This window comes from Corella eumyota, chromosome 3 (genome assembly GCF_963082875.1).
Source record: "Corella eumyota chromosome 3, kaCorEumy4.1, whole genome shotgun sequence".
NCBI classification, from domain to species: Eukaryota; Metazoa; Chordata; class Ascidiacea; order Phlebobranchia; family Corellidae; genus Corella; species Corella eumyota.
Window position 1 is genome coordinate 17950936 of NC_137492.1, and position 18046 is coordinate 17968981.

General features: G+C 29.8%; 3 protein-coding genes across 3 annotated transcripts; 1 reads left to right on the top strand and 2 right to left on the bottom strand.

Annotated features, from left to right (window-relative positions):
* Positions 1 to 292: 292 nt before the first annotated feature.
* On the top strand, positions 293 to 1700 carry LOC145745989 (serine/threonine-protein phosphatase 2A 56 kDa regulatory subunit alpha isoform-like). Its single transcript, XM_082564167.1, has 2 exons — positions 293 to 1273; positions 1362 to 1700. Exons 1-2 carry the CDS (start codon positions 293 to 295, stop codon positions 1698 to 1700), a joined length of 1320 nt encoding a protein of 439 aa, XP_082420293.1.
* Positions 1701 to 1805: 105 nt separating this feature from the next.
* On the bottom strand, positions 1806 to 11973 carry LOC145746160 (lysine-specific demethylase 4C-like). The gene is made up of 20 exons (XM_082564359.1): positions 11774 to 11973; positions 10683 to 10796; positions 10331 to 10507; positions 9849 to 10042; positions 8854 to 9007; positions 8466 to 8663; positions 8139 to 8269; positions 7874 to 7942; positions 7281 to 7693; positions 7116 to 7160; positions 6652 to 6783; positions 5661 to 5806; positions 5326 to 5494; positions 3993 to 4129; positions 3449 to 3613; positions 2858 to 3040; positions 2607 to 2771; positions 2421 to 2537; positions 2266 to 2358; positions 1806 to 2195 (listed from the first exon to the last, which is right to left on the bottom strand). Exons 1-20 carry the CDS (start codon positions 11894 to 11896, stop codon positions 2166 to 2168), a joined length of 2955 nt encoding a protein of 984 aa, XP_082420485.1. The 5' UTR covers positions 11897 to 11973; the 3' UTR covers positions 1806 to 2165.
* A 1019-nt stretch (positions 11974 to 12992) lies between these two features.
* LOC145745990 (uncharacterized) lies at positions 12993 to 18005 on the bottom strand. Its single transcript, XM_082564169.1, has 18 exons — positions 17973 to 18005; positions 17717 to 17849; positions 17080 to 17140; positions 16957 to 17014; positions 16858 to 16884; positions 16474 to 16610; positions 16248 to 16339; positions 15634 to 15791; positions 15507 to 15563; positions 15354 to 15405; positions 15160 to 15234; positions 14944 to 15098; positions 14742 to 14861; positions 14274 to 14371; positions 14076 to 14197; positions 13870 to 13919; positions 13712 to 13786; positions 12993 to 13070 (listed from the first exon to the last, which is right to left on the bottom strand). The coding sequence occupies exons 1-18, from the start codon at positions 18003 to 18005 to the stop codon at positions 12993 to 12995; spliced, it is 1581 nt and encodes a 526-aa protein (XP_082420295.1).
* Between the last annotated feature and the right edge of the window lie 41 nt (positions 18006 to 18046).

Sequence of the window (18046 nt, forward strand, 5' to 3'; positions counted from 1 at the left end):
GCATAACTGATTGAACTATATAACAGTACATAGGGCTTTAATTGTATATCATTAAAAATTAAACAACAAATTTTGTTTTAAAAGCTTTTTTAATTAAAAAGGTTAGCATAATTTTTTTTATTAAAACTTATTTGTTAAAATATTTAATAACTATGTACTAACAATATTACGACACAAATGCTTACTGTTATTTCATAATTAAATTTAAAATACCTATGTAACCGAGTTTTATTTACGGAAAAATAGCCGGGTTTTTGTTTTCCAATTAGTATAAATACGGGTTAAAATAATTATGGAAGCAACAAGTAATTCATCGCCTAAACAAAAAGCTGCTATACCTCTGACATTGCTTGTGAACGCCAAACCAGCAGCTCGGTTAGAACTGTTTGCAAGAAAATTACATTTTTGCTGCTACTGTTTTGATTTTAGTAACGAAAGCGATGTAAACAAAAAAGAAATAGAGTTGAAAAAAATATGTCTGAGCGAGTGTATTGAGTTTATGGGAGACAGCAGGGGAATATTGTCAGATCCAATTATCGCGATTTGCACTATGATGTTTGCTAGGAACGTATTTCGGACATTGCCCCCAAGAGACCCAGGTTACGACCAAGAAGATGATGACCCAATAGTGGAATCCACTTGGCCCCATCTTAACTTGGTTTACATTTTCTTTGTTCGGTTTTTAGAATCACCCGATTTTTCGCCAAGTGAAGCTAAAAATTATATTGACCATGTCTTTATCAATAATCTAATGGAGATGTTTGCCTCAGATGATATCAACGAAAGAGAAAATCTCAAAACAGTCTTACACCGAGTTTACGGCAAGTTTTTAGGGCTTCGGCTTTACATAAGAAAAGTAATAAACACAAAGTTCTTGGAAGTAATTCACGAAGACTTATATTATCCTGGAATAACAGAAATTCTAGAGGTATTGGGTAGCATAATTAACGGCTACGGCGTCCCTTTGAAACCCCAGCACCTTCAATTTTTATTTCAAGTTTTATTACCGCTTCACTCCAGCGCAAAACTATCAATTTTCCAAGCTCAGCTTGTATACTGCGTTGTTCAATACTTTGAAAAGGACCCAAGCCTTTCACAGGATTTTATTTGTAAATTTTTAAAGCGTTGGCCTAAGACCGACAGTGGAAAAGAAGTAATGTTTTTGGGGGAGTTGGAAGAAATAATTGATGTCATGCAACCGACGGAATTTATCAAAGTTCAGATTCCTATCTTTAAACAGCTTTCAAAATCAGTGAAAAGCGAACATTTTCAGGTTAGTTAAATAAATTAAGTTACCGCACACAGCATGTTTAACATAGATCCAAACACAAATGTTAAAGTAATATAGTTTTATCGACAAGGTAGCTGAAAGAGCATTATTTTTCTGGGACAACGAGTATATAGTTAGTCTTATGGAAGTTAGCGCATCTCAAGTCTTTCCTATAGTACTTACCAGTCTACTAGTAGTTTCAAACTTCCATTGGAACCAAACTATTATTACCATGTCAACTAACGTGTTGAGAAACTTTATGACTGTCGACCAGAAGAGTTTTCAGAAGACTTTGCACGCGACGAAGGTGACGAAAAAGGCAGAAAGTGAAAGAAGACTGAAGAACGAAAAAATGTGGAAACGGGTTGAACAGAAAGCGAGGAAAAATAACAATTATCAATTGTTCAACAACAACATAGTTGTCAGATAACCAATTTCTTGTATCAAATAAAATATACCAACAATACATTTTTCAATATACCTTAAATAAACTAGATATTTTTAAACTTCTTATAAAACAAATTGTGTTGATGATTTGTATTATTAAACATTGATACTTCAAAAATAACCTACAAATTAAAATCAGAAAATGTTAAATTTAACTATGAATTTACATAAATTAATTATTACCTATCGGCTAAATAAAAAAACAGGCTTAACACCTATTTTAGTAAATTGTAACTAATAAATTTTTAAATGATAATAATAACAATTTAAAACCTAAACTTTAGAGTACAGTAATTCATTGTAAAAGGCTAGTACTAACATAAAGATTTAACTGATTGTAATAACAAAATTGCATATTTAAGTAATTTGTTTATCTGTTAATATAAAGATATTGTAGTCACACTACAACTAGTGCACAGTTTCCTAACTCCCCCAAAATTTTGTAAATTTATTTAGGAGTGAGAGGTTTTGATGTTCTCTAAAATAAATTTTAATTGATTTAATATATGATGTCAAATATTAATTTTATTTTTAAACTTTTGACTTACCAATTTTTTTTGTATTTTTCTTGGAATTCCTTCTTTTTCAACAAATATCTCAGATCGGTCTAAATCCACCATTAAACCATCTAAAAACTCCACCTAAAATATAAAAAGAAGGTTTAAAGAATTAGCTTTTAATTTTAAACTATTCATTTTAATACCTGGACAACTTCATTAGTTGAAAACCCTTTATAGTCAGCATCATATAACTGACCATCTGTCCATTTTACCTCAACAGCAGTTCCTATTTCTGGGGGGCTAACTTTAACATTATGACTCTAAATATTAAAAATAAAAGGTTTTAATAAACCAAAGTTTGTTGAAAATAATAAGATTTTAATATATACCACTATGTCTTGAGGTAGTAAATTGTCGCTCCAGGAGTTATCTCTAAAATTAACATGATATAATTTTTCCTGTTTCGTGTCAACGACAACACAGTAATAGTATTTCGAGTTTTTGTGTTTCGCAACCACACTCTCTCCCTCCTCTAGTGGCAAACATGCTTCTTTCTGTAATTAAAAAATTGTGAAATTCTGAAAAAAATTTATGGCATAAAAATGAAAAAAATATTTACATTTTTGTTTAAACAACTCACAATTTTTCCATGTATTTTTTCCATAATATGTTCATGACAATAAACATACACAGAGAATGGCCAGTTGCCAGGTTCAATAGGAATACCAGCAGCATGAGCACATGTTATATGGAACGAAGTCGTGCAACGTGTTGTACAACATTGCACGCATACACCATGTGGTTTCTTGCAATAACAACATTTCTGGAATATAATGGATGTTTTATATGATAACTTTTTTGATGTAAATTTATATCTTATCTTAAACAAAATATAATCTCAAAGAATATTACAATTAAATACCGGCAGCATGGTGTAGTGGTAAGAACACTTGCTAGACCACCATGAGGTCGTGAGTTTAATCCCCACTGCTCCCAAGCTGTAGCATCCTTGAGTAAGGCGCTATAAACAGTATGAACTCCTGCTGAGCCAGCACTTAATCAGCAGCATAATTATCGGGCAATTATATTTTATATAATATCCCAAACTGCCAAAGGAAACTCGAGACTGGGTCGGAGTAACAGTTGTTACTCTATGTTTAGGTGGCGCATTTAACTTTCCCATGTCGAAGATAAAGATACATATATATATAAAAATAAGCATATTTTTTACCAATTTTAATCTTTTAGTTGGTATGTTAGAGATATTAATATTGCTTCTTTTTATGGTTTGTTCGAAATAGACCTCGGGTATTGATATAGCACAAACAATATGGGCCCATGCTTCACCATTCACTACCTTTAACGCACCACCTCTTACATGGCATAAGCAGCAAATCTAAAATATAAAAAAAATTAATTTAAAGATTATGTAGGTTTTTTTACATTTATTTATCTCCGATGTCGTATCTCCGACCCCAACCCAGTCTTAAATTGCCTTAGGTAGTTTGGGATAATAAAGATTATAATTGCCCGATAATTAAACTGCTGATTAAGTATTGGCTCAGCAGAAGTTTATACCATTTATAGCGCCTTACTCAAAGGCGCTACAAAATTAGAGCAGTTGGGATCAAACTGAGGACCTCATGTAGTGTCAAGTGTTCTGACCACAATTTAAAAAACATGTTAATTTAATTTAATAAAATCCTATTTCTATTCTGTTAAAAAATATCAATACAATAATAATTTTAAAGATAAAAATTACAAAGTTGACTTACTGTGCCCCAATTTCTTTGCATACACCTATCACAAGTCCAGTTTGAACCAGGCTGATGGTGGGCTATACCATAACATGACATATGAACTTTAACCAAACATACACAACACTGCAGGAATGGGGATTTACCTTCTGCATCTAAAACATAAAGAAAATAGAATAATTAGTACATAGCAAGTTTACCGGCGTGTGTGGGTTCAATCCCCACTGATCTCATGCTGTAGCGCCCTTGAGTAAGGCGCTATAAACGGTACGAACTCCTGCTGAGCCAGCACTTAATCAGCAGCCTAATTACCGGGCAATAACAATCTATAATATCCCAAATTGCCACAGGCAACTCGAGACTGGGTCGGAGTAACTGATGTTACTCTATGTTTAAGTCGCGCATTGGACTTTCCCACATCGAGGATAAAGATATATACAAAAAAAACAAGTACATAGCAAGTAAAGCTTTATAGTTTAGGGCAATTCTTTAAATGCATAAAATATAATTATGTTTAAGCAGGCATTGTAGCATGGATTAAATATTTTGCAAAAAGCACATTTAAAAAGTTTTACATCTCAAAGACTAAAAATTTGATTTTTTTAAAGTTTATAAACTAGGATAAAAGTCTGTAGGGTTTATTCTATAAAATACAATCTTAATAAATATTTTAGTTTATGTGGTACGTGCAAAAAGTAACGTAGCCTTAGTTTTATGTACACAGGCAACTTAATGTAAATATAGGTTAGCTTTATACTTCAATATGTGATAAAGGGTAATAAATCTATTACAATAATGTGTTAACCAATATTTAATAATAAAAACATTAAATGTATTACACAAAACCACACAATTTACAATTTTTTTTGTATATATCTTTATCCTCATGGAGTTACATCAGTTACTCCGACCTAGTCTCGAGTTGCCTGTGGCAGGTTGGAATATTATAGATTATAATTGCCCGATAATTATGTTGCTGATTAGGTGCTGGCTCAGCAGGAGTTACAGCATGAGAGCAAGGGTGCTACAGCATGAGAGCAGTGGGGATTGAACTTATGACCTCATGTGTAGTGTAGCAAGTGTTCTTACCACTACACCACGCTGCCAGTTACATTATTAAGGTGTATTTATTTGAAAATAAATATATATTATTCTTAAGGTTCTTCTATAAAAACTTAAAGTTAAACAGACTAAATAAATAATACACACCCTCAATCAAGAACCTAAACCTATTTAAAATATTTAATTTTTTAACTTTTTTAATTTTTTAACTTTTTTAATTTTTAATTTTTTTTTTTTTTAATTTTTTAACTTTTTTAATTTTTTAACTTTTATTAAAAAATAAGCTTACCTAATAGTTGACAGACAGCAAGTGGGCAAGCGTTAGTAACACTGGAAGCGAAACTAACTTCCTCAATAAGGGGTTTGGTTCTTAGCTCTAGGGTTTTGTTGCCGTGGGGCTGCTGAGAGGGAAATTTTGAGGGAAGACCTGATATGCATGTGATATTGGTTTGAGGGGTCTGAAAAAAAAATTTTATAAAATTTGTAAAATATAAAATTTGTCGTAATTTTCACGAATTTGTCCAAAAAAAAAATATATATATATCTATACAAAAAATGCAAGTCATTATTTTTGTAAAATTGTTGCAATAAAAAAATTTCTAAACCAAAATACTTTAAACTTACTTCATGTTGAGGTTTAAATATTGAACACACAGCACAGTAAGGTTCTAAGCTTGCCAACAGCGAATTGTATTCTCTTTCCTCCTTAAAAGTTGCAGATTTTGTTTCAAATTTCTCAGAGGTAGTTGCAAGATCATTGGACTCTATATCTATAAAATATATAAAAGTATTAGTTAATCAGTAAAACTACTATTTTGATATCATTATAGAGTAGAAGGCAATTGTTAAAAAGAAATATAGATATAAGAGTTGAAAATCGTGTTTTTGTCTTAGTTTTTGCTGAATGGTTTATTTTGTTGTTCAGATTTATTAAAATGTGTTTAATTTTGTAAACTGTCTGTAAATTGTCATATACATTTATAAAACAACCTTAATAAATGATGCTCTATTTTACATTTTCGATATTTAAATTTAAAATGTAATATTTATTTTTAAAATCAATTTGTTAGATTATTGCCAAACTTCACTACGTAACTCTATTTAAATTTCAAAACTTAATTTTTCTGTCTTAAAATTCTACTACTAAGAAGCTAATGTATTTTCAACTCTTATGTAAAGAAAATGATTTTTATTGATTAAATAAAATGAACAGCAAAGGGTACAGAAAATCAGGAATAATCTCTTATTTACAGTTAATTACAGAAATAATTAAATTTAGATACATTTTATCTGCAAAGTCTATAACATAAAAAAATTTTGTCTAAAAAAAAATTTGAAATAACCCAATTTTATTTTAAATGTAAAACAAAAAAACTCATTATTTATCTTTACTAATTATTATGTTATAGATTTTGCCTTTAAGTATATTATACATTTGCTACAATAAATCAGAGACTGTATTAAGATAACTAAAATATATTAATACTTAAATTAGTTTTTTTAATAATCAACACACACTTCCTTATAGCAAAACCAAAGAAAATAGTGTGAAAATTTACAATACAATTATGAATACAATATAACGTTTAATTAACAGGCTATTTTTTTTTCGTACCATGCTTTTTTTCCTTTACTTTTTCCTTTAATAAAACATTGGAACAGATTTTTTTCTTGGGAGTTTTGGTGCTGATCGGAAGTCTTCGTTTACCAGTTTGCTCGGTTGGATTATTGTTCATAGACACGGAACCTAAAAAATAAACAAAATTATTTAAATTTAAATGAGTTAAATAAATGTATGTAAATAATATAAGACAAACGCTATCAATTTACCCTTTTTTAATATTAGAGGCCTTTAGAATAGTTATACAATCGAGTTATCTAAAATTTATGGTTTATATATTTTTCTTAAAGTTAAGCTAAATTCAAAACTTAAAAATTTTGTAAAAAATATTATGTATTTATGTGTAGTTAATGTATTGATCCCCACAGCCTAATTGTACAAGGGTTTAAAACACAGCCTAATTGTACAAGGGTTTTAAAAAAATATTTTAAAGAATTATTTTTAATGCAAATACTTACTATTATTTCTTATGGTAGATGAAGAATGCACTGTTTTTGTTAAATCTAAAAAAAAAAATATTTTTATTTTTAAAAATAAAAATAAATAAGAAACAAAATAATGTTTTTTTTTTAAATGAAATAATAATAAAAATGTTATTCTACAAAATATTAATTTTTTTTTACCTTTTGAACCATTAAGCGACGAATCAAACACTTTTACAGGCATTGAATTAATCTCAATAGTTTCACATTTAACAGTGCACGAACTCTTTAAAACATCAACTTTTCGCGGCGACAATTTTCTTGAATGTTCGCCATTTAAATTGTTCACTTGATTTAAATTCAGTTCTTTGCGCGGAAAATTATTCGAAAATTTTTCGAAATTATTCTTGTTGTGATCAGTACTTCCTAAATTTCTTGACCGCTTTTTAACGCGGTCGAATAGACATTGATTATATTCCAAATTATCGTCACAGGATGGCTCACTTTCGCTAAGAGGTATAACGCCAGAACACTGGCGTCTTGCTTTTGTTTTTTTGCTGTTTTTGTTCTTTTTTGAGGGTGATTTTGAAGACGATTTTGATAACGATGAACATCTATGTTAAAAATGTAGATCTGGGGTTAAGAAACTGGGTTTCATGCTGTTGTAGTTTAGTTACATTTAATCAACTAGCTACTTATTACAAAAAAAAAAATTTTTGTTGTTATGGGAACAAAAAAAGAATTTTTTTTTTTTATATGTATAAGTACTAAGGTAAGCCAACAACATTACATACCCTTCCTCTGACATTTTTTCTTGGGATTCCTGTTTTTCCTTTTTTCCCAACATACTTTCTTGCATTTTTCTAAAAAAAAAACAAAAAAAAAAAATTAGCATACCATAAATAAACACATATTACAGCTATTTAATACTTTAAAGTTTTAATATTAAACGCTCATACAAATGTTACATTGTTACTTGTATTAACATTTAATATAACAAAAAGTATATATAAACCAATTAAATATAGGCAAAAACTGTATGTTAAATTAATATGAGACCTATAAAGTTTAAATTTTTCTTTCCATGAAATGTAAGGTTGGGTTAACGAAGGTGCATTTGGAATTTCTTGTGATAAAAATTTCACCGATTCACTTTTCTTGTCTGCTTTCCACTGCTTGTATCTTTCGGGCTGTAAAGAAAAAACAATTAAAAAACAAAACTAAACAGGTTAAATAACTTTCAAAAAATTCACAAAATCAGTCCAAAAATTAAAAAAAAATACAAAAAATCATTTAAAAAAAAATTTACAGCAAACTTCATGAATATATTACTAATATGACTAAGACTTTTTTTACCATAGTTTAAAAAATAAAATTGTTTTTTACTTGAAAAATTTTGACAAAGATGTCCATGTCTATGGTCACAGTGTCACTCTTGCATGTACATTTCTCTGCCTTTTTCCCATAATTCACCCATCTCTCGGAGGCGAAATTAGTTGACTCGGCACAGTTATAACCATGATTGAACCCAGCATGATAGGAATAGGGAAAAGTTATCATTATTTCACCAGCTTCTTGAGTTATCTAAAATAAAAAATTAGCGAAAAAAAAAATTTTAATTTTTTTTACGAGTAATTTCAAAACGTAATTTTATATATAATTTTTTTTAGCTACTAATCATAAAATATTGTAAAAAAGGACAAAAACATAGCAACAAACAATTTTTTAAAGGCTTTACTTTAAAAACACTTTTAATATGACTCGGTTTGTTTACCTTTTTAACAGGAATTCCATACTGTCTTAATATTGAAGGTGAGATTAAAGTCATTTTATGGCGTAGAAAGGACGAACAGTTTGCTTTACTATTAGGAAAAAAACCTGCTGCCAATCTCTCCAACCTTTTACCATGCTCTGGTGGAATACCATACCTAAAAAAATAACAAGTTTAATACATCTATATATCTATTGGGGCTTAATGGACAGTATATAAATATATATGTATGTCCAATTTATTTTTTTATTTTTTACATACATTTATCCTCGATGTGGAAAAGTCGAATGCACGACTTAAACATAGAGTAATACTAGTTACTCCGACCCAGTCTCAAGTTGCCTGTGGCAGTTTGGGATATTATAGATTTTAATTGCCCAAAAATTATACTGCTGATTAAGTATTGGCTCAGCAGGAGTTTGTACCGTTTATAGCGTCTTACTCAAGGGCGCTACAGAATAAGATCTGTGGGGATTGAACCCACGACCTCATGTGGGGTGTAGCAAGTGTTTTTACCACTACACCACGCTGCCGGAATTTATTGGCTTACAAAATAAATAAAACTTGTGGTGCGCAAGTAAATCATCACTGGCCAATATTAGTCAACTGATACATGGATTGGGACATTTTTTTAGACTACAAATATATAGTGTTTATACATACACTACAGCTATATATTATACATTGAAAAGGTGCAAATTTAATTTAGAAACAGCGTTTATATTAGATCTTACTATAAATACTAAAACTATTTCTAACAAGGCCTATAATTTAATACAGGAAATTGTAAAGAAACTGGGTTAACAAGTGATTACGGTCGACCTAATTTAAAGTAGTGGCAGGTAACAATAGGTCAAATAAAGTGAGTTGTAAAACATAGTGTTTAATTAAATATATTGTTATTAAAAAATTGTAAAACTATTTTTTAAATAAAAAATGTTAAACTAAAAACACTTTTAAGGTAACACTTAAATATTAATTAACTTTACTGTAATTACCATGACTTTGGAGCGCCGAAATGTACATAGTTAATGCTGTAGAGGTCCATATCCTCAGTGTGCCAAGCAAAAGTCGTTTTCCACATTCCAAAGTACAAGTAAGCGGTATTAACACCTTCGATTTTGACCCCTGATTGTAATTCTATCACATCAAGTAAAGTGTTCAAATGTCCGATGTTCCAAATATCAATGCCCTGTAATAATAATACAATTGTTTTTAACATATGTAGCTACTAGACTCTGTCTGTAAGAGGATACAAAGCATACTATGGTACTTTTTAGAAGAGAACAGTTTTTTGTTTACACATTGGTACCTTGTGTTAAAATGGTTTAATTATTAACAAAAGTGCCTATATTGTTTAATACGCTTATCTACAAAACTAATTCTACAAGGACATAAATTCAGTTTTTATGATGCAATTCTGCATATACATTTAAATACTTTATTCACTACAGTATATACATTGATTAAATAAGCTTACCTTGTCATATAGAGTACCACTTATATCTGCTCCATAAATAGGGGGATTAAAAGTGATATTTTTCCAATATATTCGTTCAAGGTCATCGTAGCTTTCATGGAATGGAGGTTCGTATCGTGGAAGGTTAGTTAGTCTTCGAAACTCTTTTACATTCATTGGTTTCTTTTGTATATTGTACTAAAAATGGAAATTAAAAAAAAAATAACTTGTACGGTTCAAATTGGAACTGTTTTAATAAACAATAGTTAAACTTACTATTATTAGTGACAATACAAAGAATACAAAAGTTAAAATCAAATTCCAATCTAAGAATAACACAACTGCCGAAATTTGACACCATTTAAGTTTTTACCTGCGTAAAAAGTCCTTTTTGTCCATTCACAACTTGGTTGATTGGGGCTGGTATTACAAAGTTGTCGATATTGTCGTAACACTTACGGGGCACCCATTCTTTTGGGGGGATAATCTACGCAAAAAATATTAATTAAAAAAAAAATTATTTAAATAACTAAAAAAATAAAATCTTTTCGTGGTAAAGTTTTTTTTGGTATGTTTACGTTTAAATTATAAGTAATTTCTTTATAAATAATATGTTTTTTTTTAGTTTTAAAAAGCAACATATAAGCAAGCCTATGCACTCTGCAAAAATTGTAAAATTTAAAATTTGTTTAAACATATACCAAATGTTCGATGTTCAAAATCAAACTTTTTATTAAGTTAGACAAGACCTCTTAATTCTAAACAACAAAAATAAAGGGAAATACCTAATAGATCATTTTGTAATTCCTCATTAAAAACACAATATTATTTTACAACCAATTGTACAACTTTTAACCAACTGTTTATATACATTTAATCTGCACAAGCAAAGTCATTAATTATTAAAGGTTTTCAATTTAAATTAGAACAACACAATAGTTTTTCCTTGACATGCCAAACTGAAAATGAAATAATTTTATAATTTAACTGCGATTTAACTTAATAAATTTTTTTTTTGTATATATCTTTATCCTCGATGTGGAAAAGTCGAATGCGCGACTTAAACATAGAGTAACATAAGTTACTCTGACCCAGTCTCGAGTTGCCTGTGGCAGTTTGGGATATTATATATTATAATTGCCCGATACTTATGCTGCTGATTAAGTGCTGGTTCAGCAAAAGTTCATACCGTTTATAGCGCCTTACTTAAGGGCGCTACAGCATGAGAACAGTGAGGATTAAACCCACGACCTTATGTGTGGTGTAGCAAGTGTTCTTACCACTACACCATGCTGCCGGTCTATACTATACAATTACTTGAAAACTAACTTTTATGCATCCTAAAATGCCCAAAATAATGTTTATCTTAAACCATTAATAAATGTAATGGTTTGTAATAAAAAAAAGAATAGACTTAATTATTACAAATAAAATATTATTAAAAAGACAAAAAGATATAAAAACCTTAGCAATGCCAGCTTTGTGGGCTCCTTGTGACTCCATGTAATGAATATAACGATTAAAGTCTTTAAATTCTTCCATGGTTGGACGAAACACCATAATATTGTCGTCTGCATGGGACTCCATCTTGTATTTAAATTGAGCCCTTCAAACTTACATTTAGTTAATATTTATTCAACCTATATTTTATCTAATAACATTTTTGAAACCTAACAGTCAGACAGTTGTATATATTTTTTAAGATCTATTTACAGTATTTAAATATTTAATCAAACAGTCTAATGTACATGACAGCAAAGGTATATTGTCATGTTGTTGGAATTTCTGTTATTGTATTGACGAAAATTGAATGCAGTATTTGATATATGCTAAATGCTGTTATAACTTTTTAGCTGTAATAGCTGACCTTTTTTTTTTAACTTTTAAAATGTCAGAATGTCGTTTATTTTTAGAATATTATCATATTATTCTTTCATCTGTTTTGGTCTATTGAACCGTTTTTTAATGTAGTTTTGTTTGTAGATAATACCCTATAAAACAATACACAAACAATCTAATATTGTAACTTAACAAACAAACAGTTTGTTAAGTCTGTCTAAGCAGTTTGCAAAAACAAAAAAGGTTTTTGATGACAAGATCGGTCATCAACATCAAATTGAGGATAAAGTAAAAAATAATCAAACAAATGGAGAAATATTTAAAATGAAGTGGTTAGGAAAATAAAAACTTAGCCCTAATAAATATTTTTATATACCTTACATGTTTTTGGAATATTTCGTTTAAAAAATTTTTACCCATAAAAAAATACGTATTTCTTTAACTAATCATCTTTACCTTAGATCCACAGATTCAAGACGGGTGGGTAAATTACCCCTATTTTACAACGGAGTCTTGCTGTAATAGATTGATAACCAAACTGTTTCAAGATTTAAATTTATAAATGTTTATAGCTCTAAGTTAATGAAATTTTGTCGTTCCTATTGTTGGCAGTTTTTTAAAGTTTAAATTTTAAGCTAAATGTTTAAATCTTTTATAAATAATAAAACATATTATTTATTAGGTATTAGGTAAAAAAATAAAATAAAAATTGAAAACGTTAAGAAAATTAAAAAGAAATTGAAATAAAAAAATAATCTCAACAAAAAAGCATTATTTTAACAAAATTTATCAAAAAATTAAATAAAACAATAAAATAACGAAAAATAACATTTTTGAAATTAAATTAATTGACGTGACTCCGAATCGATTCGGTTTTTGACAATTTCATTCGTTTTTGTCGCGCAGATCGACGAATCAAGCTCTAAAAAAACAAGTTTAATTTTTTTGTATTTATACAGCCTAAATATAGAGTAACAAATGTTACCACGACCCAGTCTTAAGTTGATTTTATCAGGTTGCGATAATTAGATTATAATTGCCTTGTCATTATTTTTGCAAAATTACACGGCAGCGTAGTGTAGTGGTAAGACACTTGCTACACCACACATGAGGTCGTGGGTTCAATCCCCACAGATCTCATGCTGTAGCGCCCTCGAGCAAGGCGCTATAAACGGTATGAACTCCTGCTGAGCCAGCACTTAATCAGCAGTATAATTACCGGGCAATTATAGTCTATAATATCCCAAACTGCCACAGGCAACTTGAGACTGGGTCGGAGTAACTGATGTTACTCTATGTTAAAGTCGCGCATTTGACTCTCCCACATCGAGGATAAAGATATATACAAAAAAAAAAACTAGTTTTAAGCCCAGAAAAAAGTTTATACTGTTTATAGCGCATTACTTGAAGGGCGCTGCAGCTTGAAAGCATTGAGGATTGAACCTAAAAGTGTTTACTTTAGCAAAATAACAGTTTGGGTTTAAACTAAGGCATGAGCAGTACCTTAAATTTTTTCTGTTACAATGAATATATATTTTTTTAAATTGAATCTTGTTAACGAACCGTATCCTGAAAATGATCTACTGATAGTTGGCTTTGTAATGGCGACTCAATTATTTTCCTTTTTTCAGATTTTTTCTGTTCACAGATATAATTACAATACAATCATTTTTAAGATGATATTGTAAATAATTTATCTACATTAAAACTATTTATTTTACCTGTGTCTGAATATTGTTCGTACCATTTCCAATCTCTTTGTCCAAATTAGCTGAAAAAAATTAAAATTTTTTTTTTAAAATATAAACCAATTAGTTGTAAAGTACGTAAATTTCCAAATAAACGCTGGATTTTTTTTTAGCTATATAAAACAACAATGTTGTATAAGAATATGGATTAAATAAATGATAATTTATTTAAGATTAACCTGAAGATTGGTTAGAGTCTGTTACATACTCCCCTCTCTGTCGTTGTAAATTCTTTGAAACATGTTTGATTTCACGTTCAAACACTTCGTTCAACACTTCTTTGTTAACTATCTTTTGATGCCTAAAAAAGTGAAAAATAAAAACAGATAAAATTTTTCGTATTTAATTTGAACTTAATATATTTTAGGTTCTAATACCTTTGCCCTTTTGCAATGGTCAATATTTTTTCTTGTAGTAACTTTCCGAGGAGTTTTTGGGCAAATGGACGTTTGCATGTCAGCTTCATACAAAGATCCTTTTAACAAACAATAATTAACAGTAAAAACTTATCAAAAAATATCTAATTGGTGACTGTTTAAAAAAAAAGACAAATAATGGTATGGTAGTTTGGTACAACCTAATTTTTTTATTTTTTTTATTTATACTCGATGTGGGAAGTCTGATTTCATAACCCGAACTTAGAGTAACATCAGTTACCCCGACCTAGTCTCGACTTGCCTGTGGCAGTTTGGGATATTACAGATTATAATTGCCCAATAATTATGCTGCTGATTAAGTATTGGCTAAGCAGAAGTTTATACTGTTTTCATTGCCTTACTCAAGGGCACTACAGCATAAGAGCAGTGGGGATCGAACCCATGACTTTATGTTGTGAAGCCACCCACTTGAACAGAAACTTTGGTAGTTTCGAAGCAGTTCATCAGTGCTCTTCTCCAACAAGCAATTTCTCTTTGTTTCTCTTCGTTTAAACCACTCAACCTTGGATCAGTGCATATGTTGTTGATCTAAAGCAACAAAAAACATACTTTAAAACTAATTAAACTATTTTTTTTAATTAAAACATTATGACTGATAATTTAAACTCACATTGTCGGAACAAAGATGACAATAATGTTTGTCTGTTATTGTGGCAGAATCTGGAAGACAAAAACAGATTGCATGCTGCCAAAAATTGCATTCGGAACACAAGATCATCACTCCGTCTTCTTCATCATCTTTGCAGGGGCATCTTACTCCAAATCCTGAAACGTTTCTAAAAATTTAAAAAAAAATTTCAATATTTAAAAAATATTAAATACTTACCTGCTTCGTTTTCATTTTTATTTTCTTTTTGATTAGTATTCGTGTTTAATTCTGATTGGGTATCCACATCCATTTCTGAAATATTTTAGGCAGTTATAAGCACTAAGAGGTACAAAAAGGTTTAAATTCAAAATATGGTTTTTAAGAAAACAATTTAAAAATATTTTGCTAATATTTATAAAATAAATTGCTACGTGTTATTTGGCTTTCATTTTGCATGGCTTCTGCTTCAGAAAATGTTGGTAGCTAAAATAAAACAAAATCATTTAAATATTTAAACATAGATAAGCACAAGCTGATTTATACCAAAAAAAAAGCTTTAAAGTAAAACCATATTAAATACCCACTAAAGTAGCTTGAGAGAGATTGGATGGTGCTTGAGTTTTTACAGGAAAAGTTTTATCCTAGAAAAAAATAATAAATTAATACAATAGAAGACATTAATTTAACACAATTTATAATAAAATGTCTTACATCCAATTTTCCTTTTTCTGTTCTGACTCTTAGTTTCATGGTAGAAAAGGGAGTCACTATTTCACCAACTTTTATTCGAATATTGTCAGACAAAAAGCTTAAAGTATCGTCTTGTGTGGCACACTGGAAACCGGGAGGTTGGTAATTTTCAGGAGTTTCTATAAATATTTATACAAAAATAATTTGTGCTTATGGTGAAATGTAGTAAGATTACATTTTCTTTGTAAATATCTTTATCCTCGATGTGAGAGAGTCGAATGCGCGACCTAAAAGAGTAACATTAATTACTCCGGCCCAGTCTCAAGTTGCCTTTTAGCAGTTTGGGATATCATAAAGATTATATTTGCCCGGTAGTTATGCTGCTGATTAAGTGCTGGCTCAGCAGTAGTTTATACGGTTTATAGAGCCTTACTCAAGGGCGCTACAGCATGAGAGCAGTGGAGATTGAACCCACGAGCTCGTGGTGGTGTAGCAAGTCTTCTTACCACCACACCACTCTGCTGGTACTTATTTCATCCTATGTTAATAAAAACCAAAGACTATTTCGAAATTAAAAGCACATTAATTAACTTTATTGTCAGATAGACATTAATTAGATTATTTAAGATACTTACTGTCATCATAATAAAGCAATCTTGCTGTCATGTAAACTGTATCAGGAAGATCTTCTAAGGACGAAGTCAAAACAATTAAATTTCGAAGCAACCTTAAGAAAAAATATATAAAAAATTATCAAATATCACATAGCTAATAGCTGGTACCAAAATACATCTAGCCCTATATGTATTTCTTGATACATTAATTTTGTATTTAAGAAATGATTTAGAAAACAGAACAAACTGTTTAGCTGATTCTTGAGTTTTTTTCTTGCTTGGAATTGATGTAACCTTATTATGATCTGAACCCACTGTTAGGCTTGTGTTTACTGAGCCATCCTCTTCATAAGTGAAACCATATGTGTAACTTTCTAGTACACTCTGTATTAGTAAGAAGTATATGATTTTTGTGAAAAAAATGTAATAAATGCAATAAAATACCTTAAATAGTTAAAAAATTTTAATTGAGTTTGTCATTTTTATTGTAAAAATAATAAAAAAAGAACTGACAGCGTGGTGTTATTGTCGGAACATTTGCCTACACTACATGAAGTCCTGGGTTCGATCCCCACTGCACCTATGCTGTAGCGCCTTTAAGTGAAATAACAAAAAAGTGAAAATTACTTACATTGGCATCTTCTTTGTCAGCAACAATCTATTGACAAAAAAATTAACAAATTTATAAATTGAGTTTTACAGCTTAAATAAAACAACCAAATCGACTTACAGCAAAAATGAGAACTCTTAAATATTCGTGTTCAAGGGCGTCATACACCCCTCTCATCCTAGAAGATAATTTACATTTTATTATTTTTAAGATATTGTTTACTGAAAAATATTTTAGACTTACCATTGTACAATTTGTTTGGCTCCTGGATGTCCATTTTCTTTCAAAATCTTTAATTTCATTTCTAAAACATAGTAGTATTTACTTTTTTTTTGCCCGAATAAAAAATAGTAGGCCCAACAGGCTAAGCAACTGACAAGTATTATAGTCATTTTTCAACTAAAATTAGGTAAAAAAATCCAACTTTTAAAGACAGTCATAACGGCAAATTTACATTTAAGATAAACAAGACAGCATGGTGAACTCCATGCGATCTTGGGTTCAATCCTCAGTGCTCTTATGCTGTACCGCCGTTGAGTAAGGCAATATAAACTCCTGTTGACTCAATACGTAATAAACAGCTTAACTATCAGGCGTATATAATCAATAACATCCCAAACTGCCAATAGCAACTAAAACTGGGTAGGGGTAACTGATGTTACTCTTTGATCAGATCGTAAAGTCGACCTTCCCACATCGAGAATAAAGATATATAAATATTTAAAATAATTTAAACTTAAAAACACTGGGTAAAGCATACACACACTTAAGATAAACATAAAAATGAAGGTAATAGAATAAATAAATTATATAATAAATCTAGTTTAACTACTTTGCCATACAACTTACTTATATTTTATTAACTGTTAAAAAATCTTACCATTGAAGTTTCTGTCAGCATAGACATGCTCAGGAAAAATATTTCTTACATAAGTAATATTTGAAACACTAATGGCCAACATTCGCTTAAGGAACAGCTTGGATTTACATCTTTCTGAAGTGGCAGTGTTAACCTAAACATTAAATTTAAACAACGCATTTTTATTTAGATTAGCCTATAGCAATGCTTTAAAAATGAAGCTTTAGTTAGGGCTATAAAGATATCGTTTGCCGGCTAACGGAAAATCTTAACTTACCTCCGGCCTCTGACGTTGTAAAACCTGTGCCATTTTATGTAGCCTTTTTAAATTAGCCTAACAATATAAATATT

Excerpts from the sequence above, each read along its gene's own strand:
- LOC145746160 (XM_082564359.1), bottom strand. The coding sequence starts at position 11,896 with ATGGAGTCCCATGCAGACGACAATATTATGGTGTTTCGTCCAACCATG. Across the intron at positions 7,694-7,873 it reads GAAAAAATGTCAGAGGAAGG|ATGTTCATCGTTATCAAAAT; the intron begins GTATGTAATGTT and ends TTTTTAACATAG. Across the intron at positions 2,196-2,265 it reads GAAAAATACAAAAAAAATTG|AGAACATCAAAACCTCTCAC; the intron begins GTAAGTCAAAAG and ends AATTTATTTTAG.
- LOC145745990 (XM_082564169.1), bottom strand. The coding sequence starts at position 18,005 with ATGGCACAGGTTTTACAACGTCAGAGGCCGGAG. Across the intron at positions 17,850-17,972 it reads TACAACGTCAGAGGCCGGAG|GTTAACACTGCCACTTCAGA; the intron begins GTAAGTTAAGAT and ends TTTAATGTTTAG. Across the intron at positions 15,792-16,247 it reads ATTGCTTTATTATGATGACA|AAACTCCTGAAAATTACCAA; the intron begins GTAAGTATCTTA and ends AAATATTTATAG.
- LOC145745989 (XM_082564167.1), top strand. The coding sequence starts at position 293 with ATGGAAGCAACAAGTAATTCATCGCCTAAACAAAAAGCTGCTATACCT. Across the intron at positions 1,274-1,361 it reads TGAAAAGCGAACATTTTCAG|GTAGCTGAAAGAGCATTATT; the intron begins GTTAGTTAAATA and ends TTTATCGACAAG.